The 22,099-nt window shown below is 59.1% G+C and overlaps 4 protein-coding genes across 4 annotated transcripts; 1 reads left to right on the forward strand and 3 right to left on the reverse strand.

The window, feature by feature from the left end:
- Nucleotides 1-2,828: 2,828 nt before the first annotated feature.
- PHF13 (PHD finger protein 13) lies at nt 2,829-5,686 on the reverse strand. Its single transcript, XM_040084658.2, has 4 exons — nt 5,553-5,686; nt 5,055-5,156; nt 3,850-4,402; nt 2,829-3,471 (listed from the first exon to the last, which is right to left on the reverse strand). The coding sequence occupies exons 1-4, from the start codon at nt 5,589-5,591 to the stop codon at nt 3,245-3,247; spliced, it is 921 nt and encodes a 306-aa protein (XP_039940592.1). The 5' UTR covers nt 5,592-5,686; the 3' UTR covers nt 2,829-3,244.
- Nucleotides 5,687-5,767: 81 nt separating this feature from the next.
- KLHL21 (kelch like family member 21) lies at nt 5,768-12,550 on the forward strand. The gene is made up of 5 exons (XM_040084338.2): nt 5,768-5,837; nt 6,368-7,416; nt 8,599-9,004; nt 10,465-10,537; nt 10,875-12,550. The coding sequence occupies exons 2-5, from the start codon at nt 6,375-6,377 to the stop codon at nt 11,166-11,168; spliced, it is 1,815 nt and encodes a 604-aa protein (XP_039940272.1). The 5' UTR covers nt 5,768-5,837; nt 6,368-6,374; the 3' UTR covers nt 11,169-12,550.
- Nucleotides 12,544-17,503, reverse strand: ZBTB48 (zinc finger and BTB domain containing 48). The gene is made up of 10 exons (XM_040084870.2): nt 17,195-17,503; nt 16,802-17,019; nt 16,027-16,138; nt 15,577-15,669; nt 15,180-15,266; nt 14,725-14,879; nt 14,413-14,549; nt 13,926-14,090; nt 13,710-13,798; nt 12,544-13,622 (listed from the first exon to the last, which is right to left on the reverse strand). The coding sequence occupies exons 1-10, from the start codon at nt 17,501-17,503 to the stop codon at nt 13,329-13,331; spliced, it is 1,659 nt and encodes a 552-aa protein (XP_039940804.1). The 3' UTR covers nt 12,544-13,328.
- A 96-nt stretch (nt 17,504-17,599) lies between these two features.
- Nucleotides 17,600-21,975, reverse strand: TAS1R1 (taste 1 receptor member 1). Its single transcript, XM_040084871.2, has 6 exons — nt 21,818-21,975; nt 21,441-21,744; nt 20,346-21,122; nt 19,790-20,002; nt 19,476-19,596; nt 17,600-18,570 (listed from the first exon to the last, which is right to left on the reverse strand). The coding sequence occupies exons 1-6, from the start codon at nt 21,973-21,975 to the stop codon at nt 17,645-17,647; spliced, it is 2,499 nt and encodes an 832-aa protein (XP_039940805.1). The 3' UTR covers nt 17,600-17,644.
- Nucleotides 21,976-22,099: the final 124 nt, after the last annotated feature.

A 22,099-nucleotide genomic window follows, 5' to 3' on the forward strand; every position in this document is an offset into this window, starting at 1 on the left:
TTCGATGTCACTATGTGAGGTGTAGAAGTGAGGAGCCTGTACAGACTAGGACATGGCACAAGAGTATCCCTGAGAGCCAGACTCTCAGTCAGTCTCCCCCGCCCCCTTGTCCTTTCTTCCTTGTTTTCTATCAGTGCCAAGTTTTGCCAAGACTGTAGAACAGCCCCACTGCAGAGCCACAGCCTTCACCACCCTATTCCTGCTGTGAGCAGCTGCCATTTTACAGCCACAACTCCCCTGGGACTTCTTTTTATGACTCCATAATTCAAAATTACCAACAGAATTAAAATAAAAAGCTCTAAGCAAGCAGAGCTGAGCTTCCAGCGTGACCTAGTGCCATTTCCAAAAGGTTGAGCCACTTTTTTCAGTTTGCCAAGGTGTTCAGGCTGCTGCTTTGATAGCAGCTGGCTGAGCAGCGGTGCCTGCGGGGTTGTGGCACATACACACGCTGCAGGGTGGCACCAAGGCTCCAGCAGTTTGGAGCCCTCGGTGCTGCCTGGTGGTGGGGAGGGAGGAAGCTCTCTTTGAACACAGCTCCCAGAGGGCTCATAGGAGCTTGGTTTGTGTCTGGCCAAGCCTCCAGTCCTTGTAGGGGGGTGCAGTGCTGCTCCAGGGCTGTTTCTGAGGCTGCAGGGACCTGGTGCCAGGACTGTGCACTCCGACACCATTGGCATCCTGGCCTGAGCCCTGTCCCCCAACTCAGTCACTGCACCCTTCAGCAGGCCCCTGGCACAAGCCCAGCAGTGTCCCTGCTGTCTTCAGCCACCCTAGGCAGTGCCTGCCTCCCAGCCCTCCACCCTGCCCAGCCACAGGGCTCTGTCACCATGTCCCACACTCCAGGCAGAGGCTAGCAAGAAGCAGCTGCTCCACAGAAAGGTGGGGATACCTGCCAGCTCTTCCTGTCCCCACCTGAGTGGATTGTTTCAGGAACACTTCAAGTGTCAAGTCTTCCTGCTGCCTGGCATGACAGCTCACAAACCAATAAATCATTACAGCAGGCTCCTGAGTTTGGAATATAACAAACTCATTGTTCATTTGTCTCACATTTAAGAAAAAAACATGGTTCCTTAAAAGTTTTAATGAAAAAATAAAGTTCTGAATTAAACTATAATTATACATGGCTGAAAGTGATGAACTAAAAGAATGGAGATGTTACTTTTTTATTTCTCTCTGCTGATATTGTAACGTGCTGGACACCATCCACTGGGATAAATCTGAAAAGGGGACAGAACAAGAGTCAGTCACATTGATTAGTGTTGAACCTCTGTGAAAAAGAGCCAGTTCACTTGACAGTGCACCATTTCTCCCATAAAAGCTTCAGGAACACAGTCCACGGAGGTCCAGTTGAACTGCAGACATGCTGTAAACACAGGAGATACCAATTTCAGACCAGGTCCAACTCTTGTGCAGTTGTGGCCAGGATCTTCCAAAGCATTTCTGGGAAAATGGCAGCACTGGAGAACTTTGGTTATTTTTCTGGCTGCAAAGTACAGTCAGGCAGCCGTTTGGGGCGAGTCTTTGGCAAACTCCTCAGTGGTTCCACATAGCTTCTGAAGGCAGCACAGCACAAGACAAGGTTGAGAGATTTCACAGAAGCTGGTTTTCTGAACCCAGTCAGCTGTTACAGCTTGGTGGAACAAGACTTTTATCAAGAGCCAGGAGAGAACAGATGCATGTCTTCTGTCACCCTGCCCCACACCAGGGAGCCCCAGGGCCCTGTGGTACTGGGCTGCCTGAGGCTTTGGCAGCCCTGGGGCCGATGTCTGAAGGAGGGCACTTGAGCCTGTGTGCTAGCAAGACCCTCAGTCATCACCAGGACACATCTCCCAGTGAGCCAGTCCTTGGAGAAGACAGTGCTCCAGTGCTGTGGCACAGCTGGTCTGGCTGCAGCTGCTGTGCCAGCCAGTGCTTCTCTGAGCCTCTTAGTGGACAGGGCACACTGTTCTTCAGACATAACTTCAGAGAAACACCTCCAAACATCAGCCCAATTTGTGTGATCCATGTGGATCTGTATGGTCACTGAGGAACAATGCCAGCATCTCCCTGGCCTTGTGTATGAGCTGTGACTTCCCATCGTGGTCCTGAAGGAATTCCCGTGGGCCAAGGCCCAGGAGGTCCTGTCTGCAGTGCTGGCCAGGGCCTCAGCGCTCTCCTGTGCACTCCGCACCAGACAGATCCTCATTGCACTTCATCCTGTAGCTGCATTGCCTGCATTCACTTTGATCTGTGTCATTGCTACCAATAGAATAAAGATTCTGCCTTTTTGGTTACAGTCCAGTTTCAAAAAACAAACAGCCAAAGCAAAAATAACTCAGCTGTCGTACTTGGATGGACACGATCAAATTCCAAACCAGACCCGCCAGGTTCTACATTTCCTGTGACCCCTTTTATAGCCCATGTTTGAATTCTGGGCTGAGAAAAGGGAGAGTCATCTTCTTAAAACAGCACCATAAAGGTTAATGAAGGGGCAGGAAATGGAGCAGTTTCCCTCCATACACACATTTGAGCTGATCATGCAAATAAATCACAAAAAAATCACTGTAAGAAGAGACCTTCTAGGAAGGAATCTGATGCCACTGATCCTCCACGCTGCCTGTCCAGGAAAAGGGCTGCTCCTTCCTGCCAGGGCACTGTCCCTTGGCACAGGAGGGAGCCCTGAGTCTTTTTTGCACTTGGATGATGCCAGATGACAGAACTCCCCTATGCTGAGGCCCGTGGAAGCAGCAGCAGATCGCACAGAGGCTGGTAGCACTGAGGCTGACTCCTACGGAGCCTTAGGATATCTAAGGTTGATCTATACGGACAAATGGGCAGGTATAATATCACACTGAATTTAAAACACAGGGCCATTTACTTCTCAGACTTTCACACAGACTCTCTCCTCCTCCCCTCCCTCTTCGGGAGGAGGAAGAGTTTTCTAGCACAGAGATTTGCAGTTTCCCAATGGGATGAGAAAACCTACTTGGCAAAGGTATTGTACATCACCCAGTCATCGTAACCAGACAAAACTCCACTGAGCTCAGCTTCGTCTGTCCCTCGAGACAAGTCTCTCACCACAGTTCTGCCCAGTCGGCCGCTCCCAGCTCCGGCTGCCCGTGGCTCAGCGATTCCTCACTCCTGGGCCACAGGCCGGCTGGGCAGCCCTCCTGCCTGAGCAGCAGCAGTTCAGGGGAGCCCTCCCCGGCCTCCCGGCCGGCACCCACAGCTCGCCCACCCACGCAGCGCACCAGCACGTGCCTCCCCACTAGTCCAGAAAGCGCCTGCGCGAGCCCGTCCGGGAGCGGTTCGAACGGCGAATGTCAAACTTGGAGTCCCGGCACTTCTGACAGATGTAGATCTCTGGGACGTTGGACTTGCGGATTTTGGCGCAGGAGAGGTGGATCCAGGTGTGGCACTCGTTGCACTCGATCATCGGCCGCCCAGCGAAAGGCTTCATGCAGAAGCAAGTGACCAGGTCCCATGAGTCGTCATCTGCAAAGACAAATGTCAAAGATAGTTTTTAGCGGCTGAAGCCTCTCACACCAGGAATTTTCTCTCCTTTCATGCTAAATTAACTACCTGGGTTTCAAAGACAGGCACTTTGCTGCTTTTTCCAGGTCTCTCTTGCACGGGAAGAGACTCTCAGCAGTACATGGGAGGCCGTAATTGAGGAGAGGAGAGGCAGCTGCTTCTATAAAGTTGCAGCTTCTCACTCAGTTTATTGCAGAAAGAGCCAACCCACCTCCCTCCCGTGGAAAACCCAACTGCTCCTGAATTCCACCCAGAAAGTGCTCCTCGGCATTACCCTCAGGCTACAAGTAAAGCACTACTGCTTCCAGCTGGCTAATCCTGGACAGCCAGACCACCTACCTGAATCCACCATGATGTCCTCGTCATCACCAGTGCCGTCCTCATCCCGAAAGACCACCTGCTTGCCCTGCCGAATGACCGTTCGTTTGCCCACGCTCTGGATCTCCACCGTCTGCTCGGCCGTCACAGCAGGGTAGGAGACACTGGATGGGGTGTCAGAGTCCCACACGGAGCAGTGCTCAGTCACAGACTGAGGATCGCCCTCCGATGAGGGGCTCATCGGCGTCTCTGCGTAAGAGTCCTCTGCCTCCAGATCCAGCAGCTTCTCCTCATAGTCCTCCTCTGCAGACACCTCTGTTTCCCTCCTTTTCAGCTTTTTCTTCTTCCTAATCTTATCGATTTGCTTTCGCTCTGGCAGGAAGTTGCTGGCCTTTGCCCGCTGGAACAGGGAACTGTATGGTTTTGCCCGCTTAAGCTGACTAAAGTTCTTTCTGTTCTTGGTGGGCAGGGAGACAGAGGAGGGGGTGTCATTGAAGCGAGGATCCCAGCTATCACTGTCAATCGTGCCTCCAGTGCTGTTGGGAGGGCTGGGGCTGTTCCTCAGCGGCGTTTCCTGGAACAAGTTGAGGAAGCAGGTAACAGCTTGACTTGGAGCAGACTGGCATGCGGCACAAGGCACTGTCCCCTGTGCCCCAGGGCACTCTGCCCCGTTCCTGAGGTGCTGTGCCCTATCCCCTACAGTGGTGTCCCGTCCCCAGGGGCGCTGTCCACTGTAGCACTGGACCCTATCCTGGAGGTTGCTGAGCCCTTTCCCCCCAGCACCCTGTCCCACGGGGTGCTGAGCCCTGTGCCCCAGGAAGCTGAGCCCTCTGCCCAAGGCACTGTGTCCTGTCCCCCAGGGAGGTGAGCCCTGTCCCCCAAGTCACTGTCCCCGGCTCCCGAGGTGCTGAGTCCTGTCGCCCGGGGAGCTGTACCCTGTCCCCCGAGGCACTGCTGCTCCCGCTCTCCATACACCCCACCCCGGGGTTTCTCCAGCCAGAGCTCCGGGGCCCGAGGAGCAGCAGGAGCGTTGCCGGATCCGACGTTTTTCACCCCGCCCACGCCGGGCACCACCCGCCCCGTCCCCAGAGCCTGCAGCCGCCGCGGTTCCCCTTTTGTTCAGCCCCGGCGCGGAGCCGTGACCGCTGGAGCGGCCGGTCTGACAGACCGGCCCGGTGCCCCCCACTGCCCCCCCGGTGCCCCCAGGGTCCCTCGGTGCAACTCACCTCCTGCGGGTACGGGATGTAGCCGGCGTAAGCCAAGACGAAGGTGCAGAACTTATTGAAGTCCTCCACGGTGCGGTGCCGCCGGGAGCCGGGGGAGAAGTCCTGCGGGGGGCGGGGGTGAGCGGCGGCCGCGGGGCCCGGCCCGCCGGTGGGAGGCGGCGCCGCCGCTCCCGCCGCGCCCCGCACCGCCACCCCCCACCCCCACAGCGGCGGAACCGGGCAGTGCCTCCCCCCCATCGCCCCCCGGTGTCGGTACCGGGCCCCCGGGCAGCCCCCCCGCTGCGGGCGCGGCGGGGCGGCGCCGCCGCCATTCCTCGCCCCGGCGGCACAAGATGGCCCCGGCCCCCCGCCCCGCGGCGGGGAACGGACAGCGGGCACCGGCGGCCGGACAGAGCCGGGCCGGGCCGGGCTGAAGGGTGGGAGACGCACCCCCCACCCTTCTGTTCCCTCCCTGCTCCTCCCTTCCATTCCTTTTTTCCCCCCAGGACTCCGGCTTACCTCCGGGGCGAACGGCGAAGCGCAGGAGTCGGAGTCCATGTCCCGGCGCGGGCGGGGCCGGGGCGGCGGCGGCGGCAGCCGGGCAGTGCCGACACCGCGAGCCGCTCGGTGCCGGCGGGAGGCGGCGAAGGGGCGGCCGCCCGCGAGGGGCCGCCGGGAGCCGTAGTCCGGGCGTGCGCAGTGCCGGGCGCGGGGCGCGCTGGGAGCGGCGGAGGGGCGGGGGCGGTGCCGGGAGCGGTGAACGGAGCGGGAAGCGGAGCACGGAGCAGGGCGGAGAGCGGACCGGTGAGCGGGCTCCGGGAGTGGGTCTCATCGGGTGATTGCGGGACCGGGCAGGAGGGAGCGGCCTTGAGCTCGCCGCGGGGCCTGGCTGGTGGCGGGGGCAGGACGGGCAGGGCGCCGGAGCGTCTACCGCCAGCCGGACCCTCAACCCCGAGCCGGACCCGCCGCCTGCGCTAACGGCGGTACTCGAGCCGGACTCAGAGCGGAGCTCCCTCAGCGCTGTCTGCGCTCGGGGCCGGTCTTGTGTTCCCCCAGTGCCACTGGGCGGCTCCTTCTGAGCGCCAGCCCGGAGCCAAGGGCGCGGGGCTGGGCGCGGTAGCTGCGGGGCCCTGGGACCGGCCCGAGCGGGGCGCGCTACCCGCGCCGCCGCCTTACGCAACGGCCGCTCTCAGGGGGTCCCGGCCGGGACGGGCTCCTCGAGCCACCCGCCGCCTCCTTGCCTGATCTCCGCCTCCCTTTCCCGCCCCGGGAATCGCTCGGGGGTCGGTCCCAGCGGCTCCGCGCAGGGCGTGACCCAGGTGCGCTTTTCGCAGGCACGGCATGGCGACCGGTACCGGCGGGACGGCAGCGGCAGCCTCAGCCACAGCGGCGGCGGCCACGGGAGAACCGGCACACGCGGTGTCGCTGCTGCGGGGTCTGAGCGCGCTGCGGGCCGAGCGGAGCCTGCTGGACGTGACGGTGGTGGCCGGCGGGCGAGAGTTCGGGGCTCACCGCGCCGTTCTGGCCGCTGCCTCGGGATACTTCCGCGCCATGTTCGGCGGGGCCCTGCGCGAGTCGCGGGCCGAGCGTGTGCGGCTGCACGGCGTCGAGCCCGAGTGCCTGGGGAGGCTGCTCGACTTCGCCTACACCGGCCGCGTGGGGCGGCTGGGCCCCGACATCGCCGAGCGCCTGCTGCGCGCCGCCGACCTGCTGCAGTTCCCCGCTGTCAAGGAGGCCTGCGGTGCCTGGCTGGCGCGGCAGCTGGAGCCCGCCAACGCCCTGGACATGCAGGACTTCGCGGAGGCCTTCGCCTGCCCGGAGCTGGCGGCTGCTGCCCACCGCTTCGTGCTGCGGCATGTGGGCGAGCTGGGCGCCCAGCTGGAGCGGCTGCCGCTGCCGCGCCTGCTCTCCTACCTGCGGGACGACGGGCTCTGCATCCCCAAGGAGGAGGCTGCCTTTCAGCTGGCACTGCGCTGGGTGCGCGCTGACCCCTCCACCCGTGCCCCGCTGCTGCCGCAGCTCCTGGCGCACGTCCGCCTGCCCTTTGTGCGCCGCTTCTATCTGCTGGCCCACGTGGAGAGCGAGCCGCTGGTGGCCCGCTGCCCTCCCTGCCTGCGCCTCCTGCGTGAGGCCCGCGACTTCCAGGCTGCCCGCCTTGACCGCCACGACCGGGGGCCCTGTGCCCGCATGCGCCCCCGGCCCTCCACTGGCCTCGCCGAGATCCTTGTCCTCGTTGGTGGCTGCGACCGTGACTGCGATGAGCTTGTCACCGTCGACTGCTACAACCCACGCACTGGCCACTGGCGCTACCTGGCCGAGTTCCCCGAGCACCTGGGAGGGGGCTACAGCGTCGCTGCACTGGGCAACGACATCTATGTCACTGGTAAGACATACAGGGAACGAGGGGAAGCACTAGGGTGGCAGGTTCTGTTTAAAATATGTAGATTGTGGCACTGACACTTGGCTTTTCCTGGGTAGCAGAGAGTTTGGGACTGGGCTTGGGCGCCTGCAGTCTGCCAGCAGGCATGGAGACTCCTGGAGTCGGTGCTGGATTTAGCAGCTGGTCTCAGTCCAGGAGCTATTTTGTCATGACTAATGCTCTTGAGCACGCTGGCAGAAGTCACAGATCTTGTAGTTAGAAATTTTTAACCGTCACTGAGGACAGAGGTGATGTAAGAAGGTTTTGAGTTTCTCTCTTTGAAGAAGGTGTTCAGGTTCAGAGCCCCCTGAATCACAAGCTAGGCACATGCTTGAGGCAGAGGCCTGTCAGAAAGCCCCAGGTTCCTTTGCCAGCCCCTGTGAGTCACAGTACCTTCCCCTACGCGAATCCTGCCTCCTTGCTGGGGCTACAATCACTTCTGTCAAGGTGACACCAATATGTAAATTTGGCTGTTAAGCTGCATGCAGATGCCTCCTTTGAACTGCATCTCTGTGACAGCTGTAACAAACTGAGGCCCAGGACACTGAGCGCTGTGGAGCAGTGTGCCCTCGGTGTGCAGGACACACTGGCAGGGCTTTGAAGAGCAAGTCTTAATGCAGGTGAACAGATAACGGTGTTCTCTAGTTACAAGCAGAAAACAAGGCCCTGCTTTAAGGACAGGCTTGTAAAAATGATGGGCTACCACATGGATGCAGCATGTTTTTACAGAAGCCCTTATGTCCTGTGGGAACTTCCTGGAGTGATCCCAGGCGGGTCAGTCCTGCTGGGAGCTGTGTGCAGGCTGCTGCTGGGGATCTTGGGTTGTTCTGGTCAGTGTAATGCAGGCAAGGCTGGGAGGTTCCCAAGCTGGCAGCAGCGCCAACTGCCTTGGCAGCTTCTGGGCAGCAACAGAGGGGGGAGGTGCAAAATGGGAAAGAAGTGGGTGTTAAAGGACAGAGGCAGTGCAACAAGAAAGACTCATTTTGAGTCACAGCTGGATTTGGACTAGGAATGACATGGGAGAAATCCTCCCTGGCTTGCTGGGAAGGGAATGAAGCAGTGCAAAACTTCCTTTAAAATCCCTCTCCCCCACTGCCCTTCCCTTTGTGGAGCCAGGCTCTTGACACGTGTCATGCTATGTCACAGGGGGCTCGGACGGGTCCAGGCTGTACGACTGCGTCTGGAGGTACAATTCCAGCGTGAATGAGTGGACGGAGGTGTCACCCATGCTGAAAGCCAGGGAATACCACAGCTCCACGGTCCTGGACGGGCTGCTCTACGTGGTTGCCTCCGACAGCACGGAGCGCTATGACCACACACTGGACAGCTGGGAAGCCCTGCAGCCCATGCTGTATCCCATGGACAACTGCTCCACCACCTCGTGCCGCGGGAAACTCTTTGCCATCGGCTCCCTGGCCGGCAAAGAGTCCATGGTCATGCAGTGCTATGACCCTGACAGTGACCTCTGGTCCCTCGTCAACTGCGGCCACCTGCCCCCCTGGTCCTTCGCCCCGAAGACCGTCACACTCAATGGGCTCATGTACTTCATACGGTGAGTAGTGGCAGCAATCACTTCCCTCCCCATGAGGAGAACCCACGGCTTCCCTGGGAAGGTGGATTTTGCAGGTGGTGGAGGGAGGGCACTGGGTTGGGTCAGCACAGCAATGCTTCCCCTGATGGTGCAGGGAGGGCTGTAACTCCTCTTTCCTTGTGTTGGTGGGCCTCAAAGAGCAGCCCATAAACTTGTGTAAAAATGTCTGAGTGTAACCCAGGGCTGAGAAACAGGCAGGTGTAAATCCGTCTGAAGTCAGCAGCGCTGCTTGGAAATTGGCTTCTCAGTTTCTTCGGCTCCTGGTTCAGCCCCCCCTTGTTGCTATAAATAAGCACATAAGCTCCAAGAAAACGTTAAACTCTAATGCAGGAGAGGACGTCTTCCGTCTCAGCCGAGATAAGAGGGCTGAAGATGAAGTGATTGGTCACTATTTTTAAGTACCTTTCCAAATTGGGACTTAATTACCCATCTGAAGCTGTCCTGGTGGTGCAAATACTTCAGTTATCCGCTTAATTAAAAATAAACGGGAAGGCATGCTAGGGCTGGAGCATTTCATCTCCCTGTGTTGACTCTGAGCAAACAGAGACGTCTGTGATGGCCCCCAGGCACTTCTCTTTCTTTAATCTCCTCTTGGCTTTGCATAAAATAGCCTTTGCCCAAGACTTTTTATTTGAACTTTTTGGGTCCAGCCAAGTGTCTTGCTGGCGGCTGTTCTGGTCAGCTGGTTCCAGTCCATCCTGCCAGGGTGTTGCAGCTGCTCTGCTCTTTGTCACAACCTGATTCTATAGAATTTCCTTTTTCTTACCCATTATAAAATACTGATGGTTGACACTTCAAGATTTTCAGATCACTTTGCATCTGCAAGAGTCAGTGAGGAGACGATCGGGGTTAGGTGTTCTTCCCTCATTTCACGTGCTGCGCGTGGGCTGCTGCTCTGTGCAGAACTGTGGGATAATCTTTGGAGGGCAGAGGAGTAGGCTGCAAGTAAAAGCAGCAAATCGGTTTAATAGTTCAGGCTAAAGGTTCTGAGTGATGATCCCTGGTGCTGGGACTAGTTTTATACCTATAAATAAAGCACAGCAGTGAGGTTCAGGTGCTCTCTGCAGTTGCCCCAAAGTGGGGAGAGGAGGCCCTTGTCTGGCTGCTGGCCCCGCCTGGAACTTCCTTGCAGCATCTTGATCCCATCTGTGCCTTGGAAGGACTGACAGCTCCTCTCCAGCTGCCCTGACCTTGTCCTCCACACATTCCTGTGTCAGCAGCGCGTGTCTCTGAGTCGCAAACGTCCCTCACCTGTCACTGTCGCCCTCCTGTCTGCCGAGCAGGGTGACTAAGAGAAGCCCTGAGGATTATGCTGCCTCCCCAGCTCTTCTCTCCCCCTGCCCATCTAAATTTGGCTTTGATGAAGAACTCAAGCAGCATTTCTAGAATGCAGAAGAGTAATTTTGTGTTCTCTTTCCCAGAGATGACTCGGCTGAAGTGGATGTTTACAATCCATCAAAGAATGAATGGGATAAAATCCCTGCCATGCTTCAGGTAGGACATTTTCCTGTTTCCAGGATGTCTTAAGTGTTACAAATGAGCTTCATTTACCTTTGGAAAACCAAGAGCTTTTTAGAAGCAGAACCCCTTGCATGTGGAGCTGGTTAAAGTGTGTTGGTGTCACTGGGAGGGCAGTCCTGGATGTGGTGGCACGTCCGAGTGTGCAGCCCAGTATGTGAGATCTGTGCACAGCACTGGTTCAGAGCCCAACCTGCAGCTGGCAGACATGAAACTCCTTCCAAGGAGCAGCTCTCAGATTCCACTGACCCCCTTGATCGGCTGCTGGATCAGGCAAGCACCCCTTGATCACGGTGTGTATTTATTGTTACAGGTTCACGTTGGGGGGAGCGTGGCTGTGCTCGGTGGGAAGCTCTATGTCTCGGGGGGCTACGATAACACGTTTGAACTCTCGGACGTCCTGGAAGCCTACGACCCTGAGACGCGAACTTGGAGCGTCGTGGGCCAGCTCCCAGAGCCCATCTTCTGGCACGGCAGCGTCAGCATATTCCGGCAGTTCATGCCAGAAACCACACAGGAGGATGACAGCATCACGCTGGACAACACCATCAGCTTGAGCAGGCAGAACCAAAACCTTCACAACCAGAACCTCAATGAGCTGCCTTAGCACAGGAAACAGCTTGACAGAGTCCCTCATCCAAAACCTGGGCTGCTTTGGGAGAAGGCTGAGGCAAAGCAGTGCTTGGAAACAAAACCATACTGATCACAGAGGGAGCAAGAACTCTGGCTGTTGGATGTGATGCTGTGGGCCTGCAGGCAGCGGGGCCTCCAGTGCTTCCCTCGGCCCTCCGGGGCGGGAGACAGCGCCGCGCTGCCCACGGGGACCCGAGAGCTGATCCCTGGGGAAAGCACTCGTGGTGAACCGCACCACAGCACCGCTGCTTATGGCTTGTGACCTGACACCTTTCACTGGAAGCTCCTTCACCCTGTAATGCTTTGTTTGCCACCAAACTCCTTCCTTCAGTTTCTGTCTTGGGAGGGGTTTGTCTGGTAGGGCCATGGACACCCCCCTGTATTCTGTGCCTCGGAGGGAGAAAGGCTTCCTGTGCACATGTTGGGATTGAAAGGTAGTTGTTCTAGGATTTTTTTTTCTTTTTATTTGGGGTTTGTAGTTTTATTTTGGGCTGTGTAAGATTTGCCTTTATACTTGCCCAAGTGCCCTGGCCATGTGGGCTCTATTTATCTACCTTCACTGAAGAGCAGCTGTGTGCAGTTTTCTTGTGAAATGTTTCTGGAAGAAGCTAAACCTGCTGCATGGCACCCTGAGAGCAAGTGCTGCACCTTCAGGAGAACCCTGAAGCGTGGCAGAAGCTAAGGTGTGGCTGGATGCATTTGGTTTTTTGGTCTTTAAATTTTAGCTAGTAGAGGAAAAAATTGCATTTAAACTGACTTGAGAGATGGAAACCCCATGTACTCGATCTCTCTCCTCCAGGCTTGCCCCTGGAACAAGGAGCATCCGAGCTCCATTTCCACAGCATCGGCGTCTTTGCAGCTTTACAGAAACGCGTTTTGCCCCAGTGCTGTCTGACACTGCTGCACCCCTCAGCCACGGGGAATCCGGGCTGTTCTCCAGCCTGGAACACTGACAGTGCCTTGAGACCGCCACGTGCCAGCCGGGAACGCTGCCCCTCGGTGTCAAAGCCGTGGACAAAGTAGGGGGGTGCAGGGGCCCACAATTCGGGGCAGCTGCTGCTTTTTTGGGAGCAATTCCCGACGGCGCCACAGCCCGAGGCATTTCTGCTGAGCTATAAATAACACACCCCAGCGCACGCGGCCGTGCTCGCTGCTGGACCCCCAGTCCCACCCGCTGAGCAGCTACAGATCTGTATTTATTTTTTGTAGAATTCATTGTGTTGAATCCTCAAGTACAGTTGAACTCCATCCTTTGAAACAAAGGCATTTTACATTTGCAGATAACGTATTTTTATTCTCATAGTTTGTTTTTAAATTTACTTGCAGCGGTCAAGTTAAATAAAACCTGTTACACAATTCTGTTTTCTGTGAGGGGAAGGGACCTGGAGTGACAGTTTACAGGGAGTTTCTCATTCCAGGTAAGCTTAAACTGGAGCCTCTCTGCCTCCTTGGTGAGTAGAGGGGGAAAGGGGAGAGAGCATGCCTGCAACTCTGGGGTGTGGGGTACACAAAGATCTCTCCCCACCCTGGCACCACTCAGGCCATGGATCTCTCCCAGCAACCATGGATTGGGTTATTTGGGATAGAGTATGTCCCCACGTGTCAGCACAGGCACTTTGTGGCTGCTGGAGTGTGTTTTAAGTGAACTCACAGCTCAGTCATCCCAGTGCTGAGCAGACACGGGTCGTGCCCTGCTTTTAATCAGGGAAATAAAGAGCAACTGACAAAAGCTTAACAAAGGAGAAATAAAGCAGAAGTTAAACGTAGGAGTTAAGGAATGGCCAGAGCAGCTCTCTGTGGGGGAAGGTGAGCTTTAATCACAGGCAGGGTGAGAGGGCTGGTGGAAAGGGGAGGGCAGCACCAGCTCCTCCAGCACCAGAAAGTGAGTCACAGTATGAGACAGGGAGGTCAGTCCTACCCCACTGCACACCACGCATGGACACTGGCTGGAGTGACCATTCTGAGACATTTCTTCATTTGACAATCACAATGTCATGGTGACTTTCTTTCCCTGCAGCATGAGATGGGAGATTGGCAGAAAAGGAAGGGAGGGGGCTCAGAAGATCAAGTGTGGCAGAAAGTGGCTCAGCTTAATGCTTTACTGTGTTCCAGTGGAAGGGGTTGGGCGGCCACACTACGTCTCACAGTCTGGAATCGTTGTGGTTATAATCAGTGATTGCTCAATCACATCCGCAGGGGAGAAGTTCTCGTTTGAGCAGAGTTTCTGCGCAGGGACCTCCTCGGGCAGTGGCCCACGGGCCAGCGACTCCACGATCACCTCGGCTGAGCCCACCTCCAGCTCTGGCGGCGGCTGCAGCACCACCATCACATCCTTCTCATCCTCGATGATCAGGTTCCGCAGCTTCCGCTGTCGAGGGTTGTAGTTCTCGACTCGGTCGTGGATCTCCATGTGGCGCCTCAAGTGAGCCTGCAGAGGAAGGAGAATGTGGAGAGAGCCAGTGAGGGCTGGCTCCCCAGTGCAGCACGAGGGGCCTGGAGCCGGGGGAGGCCTCACCTGCCGTGTGAATTTGTAGCCACACTCGATGCACTCAAACTTCCTCACTCCCTTGTGCCGGCGAACGTGGACACGCAGCTGTTCTACCGCTGGGAAAGGAAGGGAGAGCCTGTTGGCAGCAGCTCCATGTCATACAGGCTCACAGCAATGCCAACCCACCCATGGGAAGGAGGCAGCTCCTGCAGAGCCCCATGAGAGCTGGAGCCGCCTCATTACCTTTAAATGTCTTCCCACAGATGTGGCAGAAGTGGGGCCGCCCCTCCTGGTGCCGGCTGGCGACGTGCCTCAGCAGCGGTCCCTTCTCCGTGAAACGCTGCTCGCAGAACTCGCAGCTGAACGGCCGCTCCCCGGTGTGCGTCCTGTTGTGCTTGTCCAGACTCGCTGCCATTAACGGGGGAGACAGGGAGAGTGGCCAGTCAGAAGCACAGCCATGCACCCCATCAGGGGCTGTCAGGCTGGGCCGCGCTGGCCAGGAAGCCAAGAGCAGCACAAGCAGTTAGCTGCCTGCTCCAGCTAAGGACCATGAGCAACAGCAGCTTGTTCCCCTTCTGTGCCACGACAGCAGTGCAGGTGACAGAATGTCCTTCTCTTCGTATCAGCCTGCACTCACAAGAGCATGGCTTTGCTCCTAGGGAAGCTGCTTTCTGGAGGTCCTGGATGCTGAAGCACAGCACTTGGCATGACCAGCCACAGCCAGGGGTACCTTGTGTCCGGAAGGTCTTGCCGCAGAGATGGCACTGGAAGGGCTTCTCGCCAGTGTGTGTGCGCAGGTGCATGTTGAGGTTGGCTTTCTGCGTGAAGGCGTGGTGGCAGAACTCACACACGTAGGGCCGCTCATTCCTGCGGGCAGGGAAACGTCACCGTCACTCTGCCTCTGCCAGCTTCGGCCCCTTGGGTCTCAGCCCAGCACCTCTGGGAAGAGGGTGACTTTCAGCCAACCCCCCAGGCCTGTGGGGCAGGGACTGCAGCCAGGAGAGCCAGGGTGACATAAGAGAGGACATGGGTCACGCCGTACCTGTGCTTGGCCTTGATGTGCATCTGGAGGCCATTGCGGCTCGAGGCCCTGTGCCCACACTCCTCGCACACAAACAGCTTCTCTCCACGGTGCTTGAAGGCCTCGTGCAGGCGCAGCTCTGTCCGGGACAGAAAGCACTTGGAGCAGGTTGAGCACTGCAAGGCCACAGGAGAGGAGGGTGTTAGGACTGGGGTACACCCACCCCAGACACACACCTGGCCTTTCCCTATCTGCTCCAAGGACCTCCCTGCAGAAGCTAAGGCGGCACCCCCAGCTCAGAGACACCCAGTGAGATGGGACAGCCCAACAAAGATGGAAGTGCTGGCCAGTGCTTGGATCTGTGGGTTTCTCCTGTAGCTCTGTGCCCCACCCCCTCATTAACAGAGCCATTGTGCCATTCCTTAGGCCAGATCCACACTGAGGATCACACCCTCCCCAAAACTCCCAGTCACTACCGCATGGGGCTTGGGTGCGCCGTGCAGCTTTATCATGTGGCTCTGCAGGTCCTTCTTCTGCATGAACTGCTGTGAGCACGAGGAGCACTGCAAGACAGGAGAATGGAGTCAGCTTCCAGCTCTCCCCAAAGAGTGGTTTCAGAGCAGGGAGAGGACCAGCAGTAGAACAGGGATTCCTGGTACAGCCACAGGAAGCCTTTGGCTGTGGTGCCTCCCTGCATCACATTTTGGTTCAGAGATGGGGAACAACCCTGAGTGGACTATCATGGACCAGAGAACAAAACTGGTGCACTCAGCTCCCAGTGGGCTGGGCTGCCCTAGAAGGGAAAGGCTTGCCCCTGCTCAGCACCAGAGTCCAGCAGCATCCATAGGGATGTTGGATGCAGGCCCTGCTGACCTTGTATGGCATCTCCCCGGTGTGTGACACCATGTGCAGCCGCAGCTCCATCCGCCGCTTGAACACCTCCGGGCAGGCCGAGCATGTGAATACCTGTGAGAGGGGTGGCATTGGCTTCCACAGGACACAGAGCCCGACCTGGAGCCCACAGCTCAGCCCCCTGCCCAACAAATGGCACTGGCACCCAGCTGCAGCATTCAGCCCACACCCACAGGAGCCAAATCTTGTACAGTACGGAGTCCTGGTGTAACGTAACACAAGTGAGGGGGCTGTGTTGTGTATCAAGTGCGGGGCCCTGGCTGTGGGGGTCTCAGCCATGGAACACGTTCCACACGGTGCTGACAGGTCTGTTTGGAATTCAGCATGGGCTGGGACTGGGAAAAGGCTCCAACTCCCCTCCTGCCACGTGACAGCCCCACTCCAGCCCAGCAGGGCAGCTCCTGGGCATACCTGTTCCAATCGGTTCATGCAGTTCCTGGCTTCGTGTTCCAGGAGATTCTCTTTTCTAAAGTAACATTTGCCACACTTGGAACACTCAAATGGCTTCTCTCCAGTGTGTTTCCTTGGGGGATGCAAATACAGAATTCCATCACTGCCTGTCAACAGCATCTGCACAGCCAGGCCCAGGAGGTGACAGGGAAGGGTGAGGTGGGTACCTCCCCCCACCTCCCCAGTGCTACTATTCAGAGCTACCCTAAAGCTGCTTTTATGCCACTTTTGTGTCCCCTCAACAGCACAGCTGTCAGTGCCCACTGCGCTCCACAAAACACCATTTCTGCAGGGCCAAGATTCTTCCCCAACACAAGTGAAGCAAAGTTTGAGCTCTCACTGCAGGGCCATGCCCTGCTCTCGGTGATCCACCCTGGAGCTCCTCACAGAGCCCAGCTATGTGTCCCCTGCAAACCCAGAAACTCCTCCCCCCAGCCTGGGGGAATCTCAAAGCCCAGGAGGATTTGCCATTACCCCTCTGCAGCTACCACAGCACCCGAGGCGCGCATCACATGGGCTGCAGCTCTGGGATGCCTTTCACTGACATATAACCCTCCCCCAGGCAAGAGCACCCCCAGGGGCAGAGGAGACCCTCCTTTACCACCCCGGGAGATGCTGAGGTGTTGGAACCAGCTGGCAGAAGCAGGGCCACCCTTTTTCCCCCAGGGAAGGGGCCGAGCTGTGTGGGCGGCGCATCCCCCCGCGCGCAAGGGGAAGGAGAAGCCGGAGCGTTTACCTGTTGTGCACTTTAAGGTAATATTTGCTGAGGAAGGTTTTATGACATGTGGGGCATTCGACCGGCACCGCTGTACCTTTTCTGCTTCCCGGCGCCTTTCCCGGAGCGGGGGGGCTCTTTTTGCTCCGCAGCACTTTTTTCTCGGGAAGGAGCTCGGCGTCGCCGTCCCCCCGCCCGCCGCCACCCACCGCCGCCTCCTCCGGGGCTGAGGGGGAGCCCTGCGAGGGAACAGCGGCGTCACCGCGCCGCCCCCGCCTCCCCGCCGGGCCCCGGCGTCCCCCTCCCGTTCCCCTCACGCACCGCCTGCCCGCCGGGCTGCGGGGCCGCCGCGGGCTCCGGGCGGGCGGCGGCGGCGCGGCGGGGCCGCGGGCGGAAGGCGCGGCACAGCGCCACGGCGTCGGGCACGCCGAGCTGCTCGGCGGCCGCCAGCAGGCGGGCGCGGTTGTGCGCCGTGAGCGCCAGGCGCCCCGTGTAGAAGAAGTCGAGCAGCAGCTGGAAGGTGTCGGCGAGGCCGTCGGGCAGCGCCACGGGCCCGCCGGGGCCGCGCGCGCGGAAGAAGCGGGAGCAGCTGGCGAGCACCGGCCAGTGAGCGCGGAACTCGCGGCCGCCCACGCCGAGCGTCGCGTCGCAGAACTGCCCGGCTGCGCGCTGCCGGTTCAGCTCCCGCAGCACCCGCACGCTGTGCGCCGCCGCCGCAGCCATGGCCGCGCACCGGGGCCCGCCGGCATCCGCCGCAGCCGGACGTGGCGTCAGCGGGCGCCGGCGGTGACGGCGTGAGAGAGCGCGGCCGGGGCGGGCCGGGGCCGAGCGTCGGGCGCGGCGGTGCGGGTGGAACCCCGCGGTTCAGGTGGCGGCCAGGCGGCGCGTGTACTCCTGGATGGCCATCTGGAAGTGCTCGGCCGTGTTTTGGTGCGGCCGCAGCAGGATGACGAAGGCCCGCGGCACGAAGTACCCGCCCAGCAGTGCTGCGAGCGTGCCCAGCGTGCTGAGCACCCGCGCCGCCGCCTCGGCCCGGCCGCGCAGCGCCTCCTGCGAGCAGAGCACGGCGGCCGAGCAGCCCAGGTGTAGCAGCAGGCTCACGGTCAGGCTCTTGGCCTCGTTGTAGGCGGCGGGCAGGTCCGTGCCCGCGTAGCTGAGCACGAAGCAGCCGGCGCTGAGCAGCACCGTGTAGGCGATGGCGGCGTCGGCCGCGGCGCTCTGGGCGCACTCCAGCACCACCCACTCGTCCCGTGCGCCGTAGTCCCGGAGCGGCACCGTGGGGCTGGCGGCCTCGGGGGCCACGCACAGCACCACCTGTGCCACCGTGCTGGCGGCCACGAACAGCACCGGCCCCTGGTGCCGCATCCAGGCCTCGTAGAGCGCAGGGCAGCGCGCGTTCAGCTTGAAGATGCAGAGGATCTGGAAGCAGCGGGTCGCCACGCACGAGAGGAACACGGTGAAGCTGATGGCAAAGAGCGGCACCCGCAGCAGGCACGCCACCCGTGAAGGCTCCCCGAAGTAGCAGAAGAGGCTGCTGCAGGTGCAGGCCAGGGAGCCCAGCATGAGGAAACACGTCTTCCCGCCCGCAGACTTGACCACAGGTGTGGAGGCGTTGAGGGCAAAGAGGACAGCCAGCGCCGCTATGAGCAGCATGAGAAGAACAGCCAGGGCCAGCAGCACCCAGGAGAGGGGCTCGGACCAGGACAGGAACTCGACGGTGCGGTTGAAGCAGACCTCGCTCCCTGCTGGGGCCCACTCATCCAAGCCACAAGCCTGGCAGTCAAAGGGGTCTATGGAGGACATGGACACCTCACACACCTCGGACCCGGTAAGAGCTCTGCCACAGTGCAGGGACCGGCCTACAGCTCCCTAGGCTCTGCTCACCCTTGCCTGCTCCTTCCTGCGGGCCCTCCCAGGCCTGGGGCAGCAGAGGGGACTCTTTTCCCAAAAGACCCCCCACCTAAAATTGTCCCTGGGGACTCTCCCAGAATCCATGGCTGGGCTGAGACAGGGGCTTGGCTGTGTGAGGCTCAGGGCCATGAGAGCTGTGGGTGGGAAGGGGCCCATGCAAGGGGCCCATCAAGCAGTAACCTAGGAATGATCTGCAGCAGCTGCTGTTGAATGGGACAGTACCATGTAGGGGGGCTTTCTGCATCCCCTGTCCCCAGAGCTGCCCTTGCCCACTCTACAGGCCAAGGGTGTTGAGGGACTAGCTGCCAGGAAGGGGTTTGTTGTTGCGGCTGGTGATCCTGAGGTAGGAGACTACTGGGGCGTGTCCCAGGCAGGAGACATTTCCATACGCCAGGTGCTGGTGAGCACGATATGCAGAAGTCCCGTGTGCCACCTGGGGCACAAAGGCAACCACTAGGTTTAATTTCCCTGGCAGAGGATGCGGTGCAGGGAAGAGGTGCAGGGAAGAGCTACCGGCCCGGATATCCCCTTTCCCTGGCCACAGGTGAAGGGGCTTTGTTCACCCAGGTGGGCTCACTTGTGGGCAGTACTCCCCGGAAAGCACAGGGCATGGGCTTTGCATACCCACTGGTTAGCAAACAGGAGCCAGACCCACTGCCTTCAGGTCAGCTCAGAGGTTTTACTGACCGCAGGAGGTGAGAGGCTGGGAATGGTGACACAGGAACAGGAGGTAGGATGTGGGCAGGGGAGGAAGGGGCAGGAGCAGACCTGGGGGTGTACTGACCCGATGTGTTCAGGAAGGTTCCTGCTGGACAGGCCACACAGCTGAAGCAGCATTTGTGGCGGCTCTGCTGCAGCCGCATCTGCCCTGGCTCACAGGCCTCCGAGCACACCGAGCTGGGAGCCTGCCGGGAGCACAGACAGGGTCAGCTTGGGAGGTAGCAGAACAGTTCAGGCTCAGCAGCCCTCTGGCACCCCCCCACACTGCCTCTGCCCTCAGTTTTGCCCTGCTCTGAGGAAACACTCCAGAACTCATGACATTGGGATGCAGTCAGCTCAGAAGTGAGCAATAAATAAGACCCAGCTGCAGAACAGTACCTGGCCATCTTCTGTGTGCCACAGGACTTTGTCTGGGTCAATGCTCAGCCTGTCAGGGTTCACACGGAAGGTTCCTATCACATCAGAAGCCCAGTTTGGGCCACTCCACTTCCACATGACAATGTCATAGCCTTTTTGAATGTCCCCGTTGGCATCAAAAGAGATTCGGCTCCTGTACAGGGTGAAGTTTACTTGCCTAATCTTTTGTAGGAGCTGTAAAACAGAAGAGTAAGAGAAAAGCCCTTCCAATGGCATGACTCTTGCCATTAGGAGGGACATGTGCTGGAGGACGCTTCCTCTGTCCTGCAGCTGCTTTCCAGCCCCCCAACATCTGCAGGAAATCCCATCCAGTGAGGGGCTGGTGGTAGAGGAACAAGTGACCTAGGATGGAGTCTAGGTCTTGGCTGCTCTGACTGTGAGGGGCAGCTGAAGCCCACAGGGGTCTTCAGCTGGGATTTGAGCCTTGGGAAAGACAGGAAACCTTTAGGCACAATGGAAAAATCCTTCCCTGTGGGAAGGGATCCTCATGGATCTTCTTCCACAAGGCTGCTCTTACCTGCCAGGGATAGACTGTGCCTTTGCTGCAGGCCCCAGAGGCACAGCCCAGCAGGTCATGGAGGCCATGGGCCACAGCATACACGGCCGAGTACACACTGAAGGAGCCTTGAGCGTCGTACATGTCAGGGACGGTGGCGAGCGCACGGCAGCCGGTGCAGCACTGGGTGCAGTCCAGCCGCGCGTTCCCCAAAGATTCCCTGCCTGCCTCTGCACTGCTGGCACACTCAGCCACAGCACCTTCCTCCAACATCTTCCAGGCTTCAAAGCGTTCCAGCATCGCGGGCTCTGGCTTCTCAACTGCCATCCCAAACACGGAACCGATGGTCTGGATGCCAGGCACCTGCCAGATAATTCGAGCCAACGACCAGTCTTCAGAAGCCACCCATACCATGCCTGTGATGTTCCTCTGGACCACCACCTTGAAGAATGGCAGAACGCTTCCTCTGTTGCCGAACACAACAGTGACGTTGACCTTGACGTCTGTGAGGATTCGGACCAGGTTGTGAAGCTCCGGGTTGCTAACGTCTGAGTTGGCAGGGATGGTGCCTCGGTAAGCCACGCACACATTGCTTGCGGTCAGCAGCTCCTGCAGGGCATCCAGGCCGGCCCTGCCGTAGATGTTGTCACTGCCCAGCAGCACCACCCAGGTCCAGCCAAAGTGCTGCAGCAGCAAGAAGATGGCCTTCACCTGCTGCCTGTCGCTGGGGATGGTGCGCAGGAAAGAGGGGTACAACCGCTTCACGCTCAGCAACTCCGTGGAGGCTTCGTAGCTGATCTGCAAAGGCAGCCAGGGGAAAGGGGAATGTGCAGCCCAGATAGCTGCACCCCTGAGAGCTAACAGCATGGGCAGCCTGTCCTGGGAAGACTTGGAGCTGGGCAGGCAGTGGACCCAGTGCCAAGCATGCTGAAGCAGGAGAAAGCTCTGATGGATCGCAAGCCAGCCCACTGACTGCCTGGGAAGGATCCTGGCACAGCACACACAGAGGGGCTGCATTTCCAGCTCTAGCAGGCTCCTCAGCTCTGAGCCTACCCTCCCTGTAACTATTACTCCTTGGGATCCCTGCTTTTCATCAGCCACAGGAGCTGCACTTACCTCTGGTACAAGAAAGAGGCTGAGAACAGCGGCTGTGGTGAGGGCCAGCCGGGTGCTGTCAGGGCCAATGACAGCCACAGCCTGGGGTTCATAGTGTTGGAAACTGGGGAGCACCTGGACATCCTGCCTGCCTTTACGAGCGAGGGCACACAGCGTGGCATGGAAATTGGTAGGCTCAGAGCAGGTATCGTAGATTTCGTAGCCCAGGGTAACATTGGGGAGCAGCGTGCTGGAGTTGTTGATCTCCTCCACGGCGAAGCGCAGGGCTTGGGACAGGCAGTAGCCGTGGCTCTTGAAGGCGGCGCTAAGGAATCGAGAGTGGTTGTTAGGAAGGACAGACGGAGTGCGTTGGGGGCACGGGCAGCGAGGGCACTCACTCGTCGCAGCCGCGCACGAGCACGCTGGCGTCGTCCCGGCGCGCCGTGGTGTGCAGCCGGAACAGCCCGGCCAGGCTGTGATCGCCGCGGAGGCTGAACGAGGAGGCGGCGGCGGCAGCCGCGCAGAGGCACAGGCGGAGCAGCGCGGGCGGCGGCATGGCGGGGTGGCCCCGCACGGCGCGGGCGGCTCTTAACGGGGCGGTGGCGGCGGGCGGGACCCGGCACCGTGCGGGGCGGGGCCGGCTGAGGGGCGGCCCCGGGAGGCGGAGGAGGCTCGGCGGT

This window comes from Hirundo rustica, chromosome 22 (assembly GCF_015227805.2).
Source record: "Hirundo rustica isolate bHirRus1 chromosome 22, bHirRus1.pri.v3, whole genome shotgun sequence".
NCBI lineage: Eukaryota > Metazoa > Chordata > Aves > Passeriformes > Hirundinidae > Hirundo > Hirundo rustica.